Source organism: Miniopterus schreibersii (genome assembly GCF_964146895.1).
Source record: "Miniopterus schreibersii genome assembly, chromosome: 20".
In the NCBI taxonomy this organism is placed as follows: domain Eukaryota; kingdom Metazoa; phylum Chordata; class Mammalia; order Chiroptera; family Miniopteridae; genus Miniopterus; species Miniopterus schreibersii.
The window spans coordinates 15,826,184-15,838,973 of NC_138122.1; the positions used below are offsets into that span (position 1 = coordinate 15,826,184).

The 12,790-nt window shown below is 54.7% G+C and overlaps 1 protein-coding gene across 2 annotated transcripts; it reads left to right on the top strand.

Moving 5' to 3' along the window:
* Positions 1-418: 418 nt before the first annotated feature.
* Positions 419-12,373, top strand: GAL3ST1 (galactose-3-O-sulfotransferase 1). Of its 2 annotated transcripts, none has more exons than XM_081122810.1 (3): positions 419-548; positions 10,055-10,191; positions 10,939-12,373. In XM_081122810.1, exons 2-3 carry the CDS (start codon positions 10,064-10,066, stop codon positions 12,077-12,079), a joined length of 1,269 nt encoding a protein of 422 aa, XP_080978936.1. In that variant the 5' UTR covers positions 419-548; positions 10,055-10,063; the 3' UTR covers positions 12,080-12,373. The 2 variants fall into 2 exon arrangements, with proteins under 2 accessions (XP_080978936.1, XP_080978935.1); XM_081122809.1 differs by lacking the exon at positions 419-548 and adding an exon at positions 5,419-5,489.
* The last annotated feature ends 417 nt before the right edge of the window (positions 12,374-12,790 follow it).

Genomic DNA, 12,790 nt, shown 5'->3' on the forward strand with positions numbered 1-12,790 from the left:
GGCACTGACTGGAGCAGGGGCCAAACCTTCCATCGAGTCCTCGGGGCTCCAGAACTCCCAAAAGAAGTTAAGCGACTAGCCGTCTCCTTTTTCCCAGAGCTGGGCTGCCCTCGCCACCACCACGCCACCCCGTTTCCCAGGCACCCTCGAATCCCCTCAGGCTGGGAGCTCAGCTGAGCCTCAGGGTCCGGTGGCGGGACAATGGCCCCGTTGGCGCGTCCGAGACAAACGCGCCTTGTTGGGCCGCCGGCGGGGGCGCGATGCTGCCCCGGACGCGCTGAATGCGGCTTCTGTGCGTCCCGGGCGCCCGCGGAGGGGTCGGGAGGGGCCCGGGCCCCGGGAGCCCATTGGCCGCAGCCCGGGGCTGGGCGAGGCTGACGCCGCACCTGGCGGGAGCGGGCGTGGCGGCCTCGGGGGCGGGGCGGGAGCATGGCCCTGGCCCCGCGGAGCTGGGGGCTCCGGTGGGTAAGCCCCGCCGCCTAGGAAGCGGCCCGGCGGCGAGGCCCGGGCCGAGCCATCAAGCCAAGCCCAAGGAGAACGGGGACAAGGTACGTCCTGGGGGCCCCGCACCCACCACCAGCTGACACCCTGCCTCACCATCCCAACCTCAAAATTGGGATTGGACGTCAGACCAGCCTCTCAGGCCTGCGTGGTATGGGAGCGCTGCACTACAGCTCCAGGGGCCGGGTGTCAGGCTGGGGCCAGGGACGGCACTGGTTGGTTCTGACCTTGCCCTTGGTTTCTTCCCCAGGGTCCCATTTCTAGGGTTTTCCCAGTCACTGAACAGGGGATGGGTGGGGCTGGAGCTGGGCTGGAGCTGGAAGTCCATTAATGATTAATCTTGGACACAGCAGCCTGTGTCCTGGAGGAGAGGCCTGAATCTCTCCTCTTCCTACCAGCCCTCCCCCAGAAGGGGGGCTGTCCAAGCAGGGGCTGGGGACTGGGGTAAGGGATGGATCCCCTCTGCTTTGGGGAGACCCTGTCCTGTACCACAGAGGGGGCAAGGCCACCAAGGAGAGGCTTGTGGGAACAGGACAAACCCTGGTATCCAGGAGGGGTCCCCTAGGAAATACAACAGTTCCCCTGTTTCCTGGACCAGTGCCCAGGAAGGGAGACCAGCTTGGTACCAGGCCAGGACTTTGGTAACAGCTTAGGGCAAGACTGTGGTCCCTTCCCAATGGGGACCCTGTTCCCACCTGGCTAGAACAGGAGAGGCGATGGGTGCACATCTGGTGGCAGAAACCTACACCAGTGGGAGAGAGGGAGGGTGACAGTCCTGACACCTGATCGCCTGGGTTGCTGAGGTGACAGGTGCCATGGAAATCCTCAGAAGGACAGTCTAGTTGGGAGAATCCAACCTCTTCCTTTACCAAGGGGGTGACCTGAGGCCCAGAGAGGGTAAGCCTGTGGGCAGGCCTGGGCCAGAGCAGCCCCTGCAAAGGAGACACTGCTACTATCCCCATTATCCTGAGGGGAAACTGAGGCTCAGGGAGATTCAGAGACTTGCCCATCACATAGTATGAAGGTGACTGCAGATCATAGGACTCTTGCCCCAGCCCACATCTCAGGATCCCAACCCTGCTCAAGTCTTCTGTGCCCCTCTGGGGTCCCAGGCTCTTGGATCTGCCTAGGCTGCCCCAAACCCCCACCCCCCTTGCCTCCCTGGCTCCCAGCTCTGCCTGACACTTGGGAGTGAGCAGACTGCTACGCTGGGAGCAAAGACAAGAGAGCCCTGTTCCCAGCTGCCACCTCGGGCAGCTTTATTCCCTGCTTTCTCTCTCAGGCAGATCCCTGCCTGAAGGAAGTCCCTGTGGACCAAGAGGCCTGCCTGCTTCCCGTGCATCCCCTTATCCTATGGGCAAGGGTCTGATGTTTGAGAGCTTGAGTCTGATGTCCTTGTGTCACCCAGCAAGGGAGGAGTGTGTTCCCTGTGGTACCTCCCTCTCTCTGGGGCCTAAGGTACTGAGTGTGCTTCTCCAATGAGAGAGGCGATTAACCAAGAGAACGATGCACAGATGGTGAAATTCCAGGCAGCAGGATCCTGAAGGGCTTCTTTGATTTGATGAGGTGAGGAATATAGACAAGCTCTTTTAGGAACCCTATCCTACTTCAGACAGGAAGGACAGGACAGAACAGAGGTGCTCATGGGGATCAGGGGGCTGGGGGCCGGTGGAATCGCCAGGTGAGAAGTGATGGTTGGGAAGTAGTGGGGTCCCAGAGGATGCCTTCTTTCCCTCCTGCTGGTTCCAGGGCAAAGATGAGACGTGGTTGGGCACCCCTTCACCTGGTCCCAGGGGTGTCCTGACTAGCCATGTGACCTTAGTTGAGTCCTTCCCTATCTGTGCTTCAGTTTCCTCAGCTGTGAACTCTAGGGGTTAGGGAACTTGGGTCTGGAGCCTGGGGAATATGGGTGCTTTGATGGGGAGGATGGCCTTCCAGGAGTATGCACCGGCAGGTCCTGCGTCTTCTGCCAGAGGTGTCTAGAAGGGTCATGATAATACTCCGAGGTGTATGCAAAGGACTGTGCATGCCTTGTCCAATTTGATCCTCACAGCAAGCCCCTGAGAGGGTTGGTTGCAGCATCCCCATTTTTTTTTAGGAAATAGGCTCAGAGAGGGGAAATCACTTGCCCAAGATGGCCCAGCTGGGGAGTGGTGGAGCCAGGATGTATAGCCAGAGCATCTCAGTCCCTCCAGAGCGGAGAGGCAGGTGGGTGGATTCAGGGCATTGTGCATAGCAAGCGCTCAGCTCCTTTTAAAATCTTTATATTGTTTCATGTTTTTATGAAAATAAGTGCATGGCATTCCTTTAATTTAAAAAAACATTTCAGTTATGCTAGAAGGTAGAGACTGATATTACCAGCTCCCACATACTCACCTCCAGGATTCCCAGTAATTTTGGAGCTAATAAAGAAGTGATTGACTTTTTAGTTAACCTGTGTTTTGCCACTCTATAATTAGAGCCACTTTGAAGTGGCAAATCCACCATCAGGAGAGGTGGTGATTTTGTCTAGACAAGGCACTGTGCCAGGAAGAGCTATGAGCTTGTTCCTAGTTCTGACATTTAGCTCCTCCACAAGTTTCTGAGCCTCAGTTTTCCCACCTGCCATATGGGCTAGCAGGTGCCACTGGGAGGGTAAATAGAGGTTGCAGATGTGGCTGCCATTTGAAACGGTAAAGATAGGTGACCCTGCAAGATAAAAAATAGCTTTCGGAATTATCAAAGATCGTTGGCTTCTTCTCAGTGAGGCCTGGTATGCAGTTGGCAGCCATTCCTCCAGTCAAGGGGGCAGTAGGAACAAGTGTCAGGGCTGACAGTTTGGACATGGTCCTAGGAGCCAGCAAGTTGGGGTCCAGCTGAAGTACCCCTCAGGGCGATCCTCCCCATCCTTACTCCAGCAACCCACTCCAGAGGGGCTCAGAGTGAGGAAGCTTCCAGATCCTTGCAGGTCACTGTCCCAAGCACTCCTGGACAGAGGACCAACCTCTGTCATCTAAACCTTTAGCTGTCCCAGGCTGTGCTGCCTCTTCCTCGTTTTAGGACACTGAGGTTCAGAGAGGGCAGCATGCCCGCCGTGGTCACACAGTGAGGTGGGACATAGTTCAAACTAGCCACTTTCCCTTCTACAGCCAGACTATTTTTTCAAAATGGAAATATCTTAATTTTTTATTTTACCTTTTTTCCCAAGTAATGCAGACTCTTTGTAAAACAAATTGTTTGTGTGTACATATATATGTGTGTGTGTGTGAATATATATATATTTTCACTTCATTATATATTGTGGACATCACTTTAATGAGCACATAATAGACCATGGAGTGAATGTCACTTAATATTTTTAACTACCCTTTACTGTTGGGCATTTTAGGCTATTTCTAAATTTTCCCTTTGCTAAATAATACCACAATGAACATCTTTGGGCGCCATCTCAGATATCTTGCTAGATTATCTTTGAACAAATTCCCACAGGTGGAATTCCCGGGTCTGAGGATGGGCACTTTTAGGCCATAATAGTTGCTGTCACATATGCACTCTGAGCACTGTAGAGAGAGTCTTACTGCTCTACTCTTAAAGTCTCCTCCAGTGTCCCCATGAGATTCTCTCCAGCCACCAGAAACAACCCTAGGACACTCACCCCATCACTTGCTCTGCCAGGGCCCTGTTCCTATGTGCACACTAAGCAAAGAGCACAGATACCCATCAATCAGGGAATGATTCGTGGGGGATCAGACTTCCTCAGAATGATCTGCAGCCAATGGCTTTGGAGGCCTTTTATGCTTATCTCCTAGGGGCATTTCCCCCTTCCTGCTCCCATTAGTGCAGGTTCTTCCCCTTCCTTGGCCTTTCCATCTGCTCCTCAGGCCTCAGTTCACACCTCTGTGCCATGGCCCCCACCCCTCTCTCCTGAGATCTTCTTGTGTTCCAGGCAGGGGATCCTACTGCATCTCACACATTGTCCAGACTCAGCATGTCCTAAACTGAAACTGACATTGCCCACTCAACCCCATACTAAACCTGCCCCTTTCTTAGTCTCCCCCCACTCAGGAACTAGCTCACTCCTAACCAGTGACCCCAAAAGGGATTCTTTTCTCCCATCCTCCACATTCTCTCACCCACAAAATGCTGCCCATGCTATGGTTTCAGTCGATGCCTGGCCCATTCCAGGTCATTTCACACCTGGACAGCTAGAACAGCCACTGTTGCGACCTGCCTGCTTCTCCCACTCCTTCACCCTTACAGTTAATTTTCTATCCAGCAGCTTGATGGGAATCCCATCTCCTCACTTCTCTGCTGAAGACCTTCCCAGGCCCCACATTGCCGACAGGACCCAGGCCTTCTGGGATGATTTGCTCACTCTCTGGGCTCCCCTAGATTTTAGGCAAAACTTTCTCTGGTTGTGTCTCTTTGAGCCCTGGAGTTCGGCAAGTCCGAGTTTGGACTCTTGTCTAGCTGTCTGCCCTCTGCTAACTGTGTGACCTTGGGCAGGTGAGTTCACCTCTCTGAGCCTTAGTTTCTTCACCTGGGAGTGGGATAACAGTGGTGCTTGATGCACAGGACAGTGTTAAATAAGATGTGGTTCAAGGAGCAATTAACCTTCCCACCCCAGTTGCCTCCTTGTCCCTCCTATGGCCTTTGAGCCTGTCTCAGGCTCTCTGCAGGGCTCTGCGGCTGCTTGTGTCCTTGCCCCAAGGACACCAGGAACCTTACTGAGACTTTGGATGAAGGAGCTGCCCAGCTGCTGAGGTCTGGAGAGGGCCAGGGGCCACCCAGGGGGCAGAGGGTATACCTGCAGGGTACAGAGACATGCCACCTGCTATCCCCAGGGAGGGAACTCATGAATATTCACACCCCTGGAGCGGGAGGGAGTCAGCCAGCATACTACTGGGTGTCATTGGAGCGTTCCCGTTTCCCAGTGACCGCAGAGGCAGCCTGGGAATCAGATGTGGCTCAGGCAGGGAAAGGAAAGGGGTAGCCATTCAAGGCCCGAGGTAAGTGTGTCTTCCTCTGCCCCCCCGCACAGAGGTCCCTGGGGAAGCAGGACACCCTGGGGTCAAGAGCTGCTTGGTGGTGATGCTCTAGGCCAGGAGGTTTACCGCCCTAGCTTAGCTTCCCTGTGTGCATGCCGTGGGGGATGAGTCCTATTTCTCCTTCGTTCCATGGAGGGTGCTAGTCGAGACAAACTGGAGGATTTCTAGGCCTGGCCTGGAGCCAGCCGTTGGCACAGATGGAGGGCAGTGTGGCCGGGGTAACCCAGATGGGCAGGAATAGATGAGATGGGTTAGGGAAGGGGGATCGTCTGCCCTGAATTCGTGGGACTATCACCACCATAGGCAGAGGAAGGAGACCCAGGTTCTAGTCCTGTTTCTGCTGCTGCTGTGCTGCGCTGTGTGACCTTGAGGGTGGCCCTTCCCTCTCTGAGCCTCAGCCTTCCTGCTGCGCTGTCTTCCAGCTGGCGGCTAGGAGGCTTGGGCCACACTGAGATTGTCCTCAGTATCTCATGGTCTTAGACCTGGAGCTATCCATTGCCTTCCATCCTTCATGGTGGGCAAGCAGGCTTATACCTGGAAGGGGCCATGACTGGGATCCTGGGAGGGTAATAATAATGATGATAGGAACAGGGGTGGCAGCCCATTCTCAGTGAGTGCTCTGTGATGGTCACTTTTCTTGTGGGATGCAGAGGATTCATATACCACCCTGTGATGAAGGGAGAGTTGATACCATCATTTTGGAGGAGAAATTAAGGCCCAGAGACGGGCAGACTTGCCTAGAGCATAAAGCAAGGAAACAGCAGAGCTGGGATTCAAATCCAGGACCCTGGCCCCCAAGTGCTGGCACCATCTGACTGTCACATGTGTGACTGACACATGTGGCTGTCACACATGTTATCTGCCCTGGTCACATTCTGCCCTGAGAGTCATGAGGGTTCATTTATCAAACATTCACCAGGTGCCAGGCTCAGAAAGCTCAGAGCTGAATCACCATCAGGCTTGCCTGCACGGAGGGGATTCCTCCTCCCACATACCTGGCCTGGAAACTGGGCTGGGGCTCTGGTCAATAGTGATCATTGATAATAATTAATATGTATTGATTTCTGCCTGTGTACATGCATTCTCTCATTGAAATGAAATTCTCACAGCTTCATAACTATCCACGCCCCCTGACCCTCCCAACCCCCAGCCAGGCTCCCGCCAGCCAGCCTGTCTCCGGGCCTCAATCTACCCAGGGGCTCTGCCTGTGATCGCTAAGGGTGCTGTCTGCCCTGATGTTGCTTTTGTGTGTCCAGTGTACACAGGAGACTGAGGCTTGGAGAGGGTGAGCAATGTGCCCAAGTTTGCAGAGGTCAGGTAGGAAGGGAACCACCAGCCTTGGATGCCTCAGTCCGCCCGCCACCAGGGCCCTTTCTGCTTCCCCAGCCTTCATCCTGGCTGCCCTGGACCAGCCCTGGCTGCGCTGCTGGGACTGAGATCCACAGCCTTCCGGCTGCACACACCCTTCCTCCCAAGGGCTTGGGGCTGGGACTGCCATGGAGAAAGCTGGAAGCTGCACATTGGAGGCTGGCAAGTCATGTCACCCCTCGGAGCCTTGGTTTCCCCATCTGCAAAATGAAGGTGACGGTGGGGCCTGCCTCCCAGGATAGCTGAGTGTAGTCAGTGAAATGCTCTGGAGAAGACCCTGCCCAGCGCCTGGCTCATACTAGGGGCTCAAAAATGAAACCAGAAGGTGGGACGGCCCAGGGTGGCACCTGGCAGGGCCCAGCATGGTTTGAGGAAGTCCAAGTGGGAGAATGAAAGAATGAATCTGTGAAGCAGTGACGGGGGTTGGGGAACATCCTGGGCGGGGCTAGGCAGAGCCTGATTGATGGTTCTGGGAAGCTGGTCTGCCCCCTGCTGCCTGGCCTTCACCTCAGAGCTTCTGCCATCAGCGTCTCAGAATTCCTTCCAGAAAGTACCCTGGTGAGTGGGGCTGCTCAGGTAGGGGTGTGCCCTGGAGATTTTCTGAGGGCTGGAATCCTAACCCCTCCCCATTTAAAAGTCAGAGAAGCTGAGGCCCAAGGTCCCACTCAGGGTTTGGGCCTGAGTCTGAGACTCTGGCCTGACCCAGGGCTGTTTTCTGATGTGCCCCAGGGAACCGGAGGCCCCGGGGGGCACTTGAGGCAAGGTGCAGGTTTGTGCTGGGGGGGTGCAGTGACCACTCTTGTTCAGCGGGACACACCCTGAGGGTGACAAAGACAGGCCCAGAGCAGATCCCTGGAAACTCAGGAGGTGTGCAGCTAACACTCTGAGCGATAACTGTTAGTCACTTTTCCTGCCCCATCTGAGGAAGAGCCAGCCAGAGGGGCTACTAGCTCTGCATTTTACAGGTGAAAACTGAGGCTCCAAAGGGTTCCTGTAATTAAATCACAGAACTGGGGTTTCCAGAGCCTGAGGTTGGCACCGCTCCTTCCCGGGGCCCCTCCTTGACCAGACCATCCTAGCCGGCTTACCCCACCTTACAAGCTTTCTGATCTTCTATTTAAATACATTAAATATACTTTATTGCCTTTTTCTGATTAAAAAGGTCATACATGCTCCTTTAAAAAATGCAGCCATTGCAGCCCTGGCTGGGTGGTTCAGTTGGTTGAAGAGTCATTCCGTAAACCAAAAGGCTGTGGGTCCCATTCCCAGTTAGGGCACATACTTAGGTTGTGGGTTAGATCCCTGGTTGGGGTGAGTATGGAAGGCAACTGGTCGATGTTTCTCTCTCACATCCTTGTTTCTCTCATTCTCTCTCTCCCTAAAATCAATAAAAACATCCTCGGGTGAGGATTTTTTTTAAAAAGCAGCCATTGCAGAAATGCAAAATACCAAAAAATATTTCTGCATATACCCCTGCCCAAGCCTTGAAGAACATACCATTGTTAAAATTTAAAATACTGCCCTCCAGTTCTTTCTCTCTGGGCCTACACGTGCATTTATTTATTTATTTATATGTTTGTGTGTGTGGATTTGTGGGGGTAGTGTTCTGGAACTTTCTTTTTTCACATTAGTAGATCATGGCGTGTTTTTGAGCCAGTCCACTTAGCTCTGCCTTGTTTTTTTAAACGGGTACGAATGACTCCATTTGGAAACGGGTCACAGTTTGTGTAATGGTCCCTGCTGATGGACAGTAAGGTTGTTTCTGATTTTTTTGCTTTGCCGACCAAGCTGCCATGGACACCCTTGCATGTGTGGCTTTGCCCAAGCGTTTCCATAAAATAGTTGGAATTCAGAGAGCTTATAGTTTCCTGCTTTGATAGAACCGTCCTCCAGAAACTCTCCCACACTCTTGTCCACCCCTGACCCCATCCACCTTGCCCACCTGAGTGAACAGGGATATGTCATTGTCATGAGGGAGGCCAGGTTCCCTCTCATATAGTTTCTTCCTCTGCAGATTGTTTCTTTATGTCCTTTCTTGTGCGGAGAAATTTCTAGATGATAAGCAGAGGACTCAGGGACTATTGTGGCTGGTAGAGTGGGCCTGGAGTGCCTCTTCTCTGGGAGGGGTTTGTGGGTCCCTTGTGTAACTTTTCCAGGGAGAAGTATGTGGGGTTCTCCAGGTGGGTTATTTGGTCTCTGCCCCCAGGGATAGTAGTGACATGCCAATCCGTGTAGTTACGGGGCAGCACGCGTGACCCCTTGTGGCCTCAGGGACTAGGGCCTCGTGCCACATGCACCAGAACAGGAGTGGAAAGTTTCATGTCTTGGCTTTGCAGCTAAGGGGAGGTGGGAAGGCCCCCTGAGCCCCAGCTCTTTCCTGGACCCATTACAGCTCTTGCCTAAGCCCCCTGCTAATAGGGATTCCCATGCAATACTTGGGACATATTTATACTAAAACCAATTTTGTTGTTTATCTGAAATTCAAATTTACCTGGGCAACCGTGCCTGCTGGGTGTGTGGGCAGAGGCCTGGCTGGCTGTTTGAACCTGAGCCCTCTCCTTCCTCACTCTGAGCCTCAGTTTCTCCATCTGCCTCCCCTACAGATCCAGGGGCCAGTAAAGAGATGAGGAGCCTCGGCCCCTCACTGGCAGCTGGGGAGGATGCCACAGGAGATGGGTGGGACCGGTTGGGCTTTTGAAAGCTGTGGGATTTATGGTCTCTCCCTGCAGACAGCCGTGGTCCCAGGCCTAGGGAGACAGGCAGTGAAACAGGGTCTTCTTTTCCTTCTTAGGAAATGATTTCATTATGAAGCTGAAAAAGGTGTACAAAGTAAACTAATGAGCAGCCATGGACCCACTCCACCACTCTGCTTGAAAATTAAAACTGAACCGGGCAGTAGGAACTTTCTCCCTGCCCCGCTCTCTAACTTCTCTCTGCGTTGGAGAGTTGGCTTCACCAACCATCTCTGTCTGCAGTCATGTCACTGTGTCTCTCCATGTGTTTGTCTCTCTGTCTGTACCTTGCTGGGGGGCCACAGAGCTGGCAAAGGCAGGGCTCAATATCAGAGGCTCCCCCTCAACCCAGCCAGGCCTGGGGCAGCAGTGGGCGCCCCCTGGGGCCGGCCTCCTGAGGCTTCCCATGCTCTGTGCCCCCCACAGGTGTCTGAGATGCCGCTGCCACAGAAGCGCTGGGAGTCCATGGCCAAGGGGCTGGTGCTGGGAGCGCTCTTCACCAGCTTCCTGCTGCTGCTGTACTCATACGCCGTCCCCCCGCTGCACGCCGGCCTGCCGTCTACGTGAGTGGCCCTCCTGGGCAACCAAGGGGTTGGGGTACAGGTGAGGGAGCATCCTGCGCCGTGCTATACTGGGCAGAAATTCCACTAAGGGCAGAACTCACTGTGTAACCCCCTGTGAACAGGGCTTGGATTATCATCATCTGAGCCTCCAAGGGGGCTGCGAGGTGGAGGGGACTTGTCCAAGAGCACTCGGCTGGCACAGGGCCTGGATTCAAACTGGGGTCTGTTTGCCTCCAAGCCTGGCTCCTAACCATGAGACAGGCTATCCCACCTCCCCATGGGGCTGCTCAGCCCAGGCCTGGCATAGCCCATGCTCTTAGTTGGGTGGTATTAAGTTGAACTAGAGGAAATTACTGATAAATGACCATTTTTGGTCAAAAGTTGACCATTTTTGGCCTACAGAATTTCATGTGGTTCAACCTACTGCCAATTCATGATAAATGTACGAGGATGCAGTGGCCACAAATGAGACAAAAGCCAGCATGCTCGTCTCACTTTGACCTCACACCAACATCATGAATAGAGTATGTTATTTCCCCCATTTCATACATGACGAATGTGAGGCCAGACAGGCCAAAACCAGCCCAGGCATTGCAGCCTGGAGGAAGGCCCGTGTGGCCCCCATGCTGGCTCCCCCGCCACCACTATCCCCAACAACCCTGCTGTCTAGACCCCAGAGCCTGAGGTTGTGACATCTGGGGGCCCCAGCAACCCCTGAGGCTCCTCCTACCACTCTGTGCCCATCAGGACCCCGGACGGCACACCATCCTGCTCTCCTGCCCTGGGCGAACCAGAGACCGCGACTCCGGCCAACAGCTCATCGCGAGTGTGCCAGCCACGGCGTGACATCGTGTTCATGAAGACGCACAAGACAGCCAGTAGCACGCTACTGAACATCCTGTTCCGCTTCGGCCAGAAGCACGGGCTCAAGTTCGCCTTCCCCAACGGCCGCAACGATTTTGACTACCCGGCCTTCTTCGCCCGCAGCCTGGTGCAGGACTACCGGCCCGGGGCCTGCTTCAACATCATCTGCAACCACATGCGCTTCCACTACGAAGAGGTCCGGGGCCTCGTGCCCCCCAACGCCACCTTCATCACCGTGCTGCGGGACCCCGCCCGCCTCTTTGAGTCCTCCTTCCACTACTTCGGCTCAGTGGTGCCCTTCACCTGGAAGCTCTCTGGCCAAGACAAGCTGGCCGAGTTCCTGCAAGACCCCGACCGCTACTATGACCCCAACGGCTACAACGCCCACTACCTCCGCAACCTGCTCTTCTTCGACCTGGGCTATGACAGTGGCCTGGACCCCAGCAGCCCAAAGGTGCAGGAGCACATCCTGGAGGTGGAGCGCCGCTTCCACCTGGTGCTCCTGCAGGAGTACTTCGATGAGTCACTGGTGCTACTCAAGGACCTGCTGTGCTGGGAGCTGGAGGATGTGCTCTACTTCAAGCTCAATGCCCGCCGCGCCTCGGCCGTGCCCCGCCTGTCCGGTGAGCTGTACCGGCGTGCCACAGCCTGGAATGTGCTGGACGCCCGCCTCTACCACCACTTCAATGCCAGCTTCTGGCGCAAGGTGGAAGCGTTTGGGCGGGAGCGCATGGCCCACGAGGTGGCCGCCCTGCGACGTGCCAACGAGCGCATGAGGCGCATCTGCATCGACGGGGGCCACGCGGTGGATGCCGCCGCCATCCAGGACTCAGCCATGCAGCCCTGGCAGCCGCTGGGCGCCAAGTCCATCCTGGGCTACAACCTCAAGAAGAGCATCGGGCAGCGGCACGCGCAGCTCTGTCGTCGCATGCTCACGCCCGAGATCCAGTACCTGATGGACCTCGGCGTCAACCTGTGGATCACCAAGCTCTGGAAGTTCATTCGAGACTTTCTGCAGTGGTGACACCCTGCCCACCCAGTGGCCCCCTTGGCCTGCTCACTCGATGAGGTGGGGGCAGGCAGGGACCTGCTGGCCTTCCCCAATCCCCTCCTGGTGCCACCTCGGTCCCCGGGGTAAGGTGGGGCTGTTGTGGGGATACAGCCAGCCAGGTCTGGGCCCATTTCACAGAGAGGGCCTGAGATCAGTATTTGACTAATTATACCTTTTTTTAAATTAAATCCTCGTTTCTGTTCTACTTCCCGCCTCCCCTTAAAGGGGAGACCTCAGAAGTAAAGGCATTTGATGTTGTGTTTTTGTTAATCAGCCTCAGTGGATGTGACTGGTGGGGCCCAGGTGGGGGTGACTGGTGGGAACTGGGGACCCCAAGAGAGCATGGTGGGTGCCTGTGTGAATATATCTGTGGGACAAAGTCCCATGGTGTGGCAAAATTTGGTGTGTAACATGCAGAAGTCCTGTGTGGTTGAAGGATTACCATGAGCTTCCAAGACCCAGAAGATTGTGTGTGTGATTATCCAAGGGAATGTACCAGTTGCTTGCTTCAGCTGAACACTGATTATGTGCCCGGGACTGGGCTAAGTACTTTGTGAGCATTATCTCAATTTATCTTCATCGAAACTCAGGGACATGAGGACTTTTATTATCTTATGCCAGAGATGAGGAAGGGAGCTCAGAGAGGGAAAGTCACTTGGCCAAGATCACACAGCAAGTAAGTGA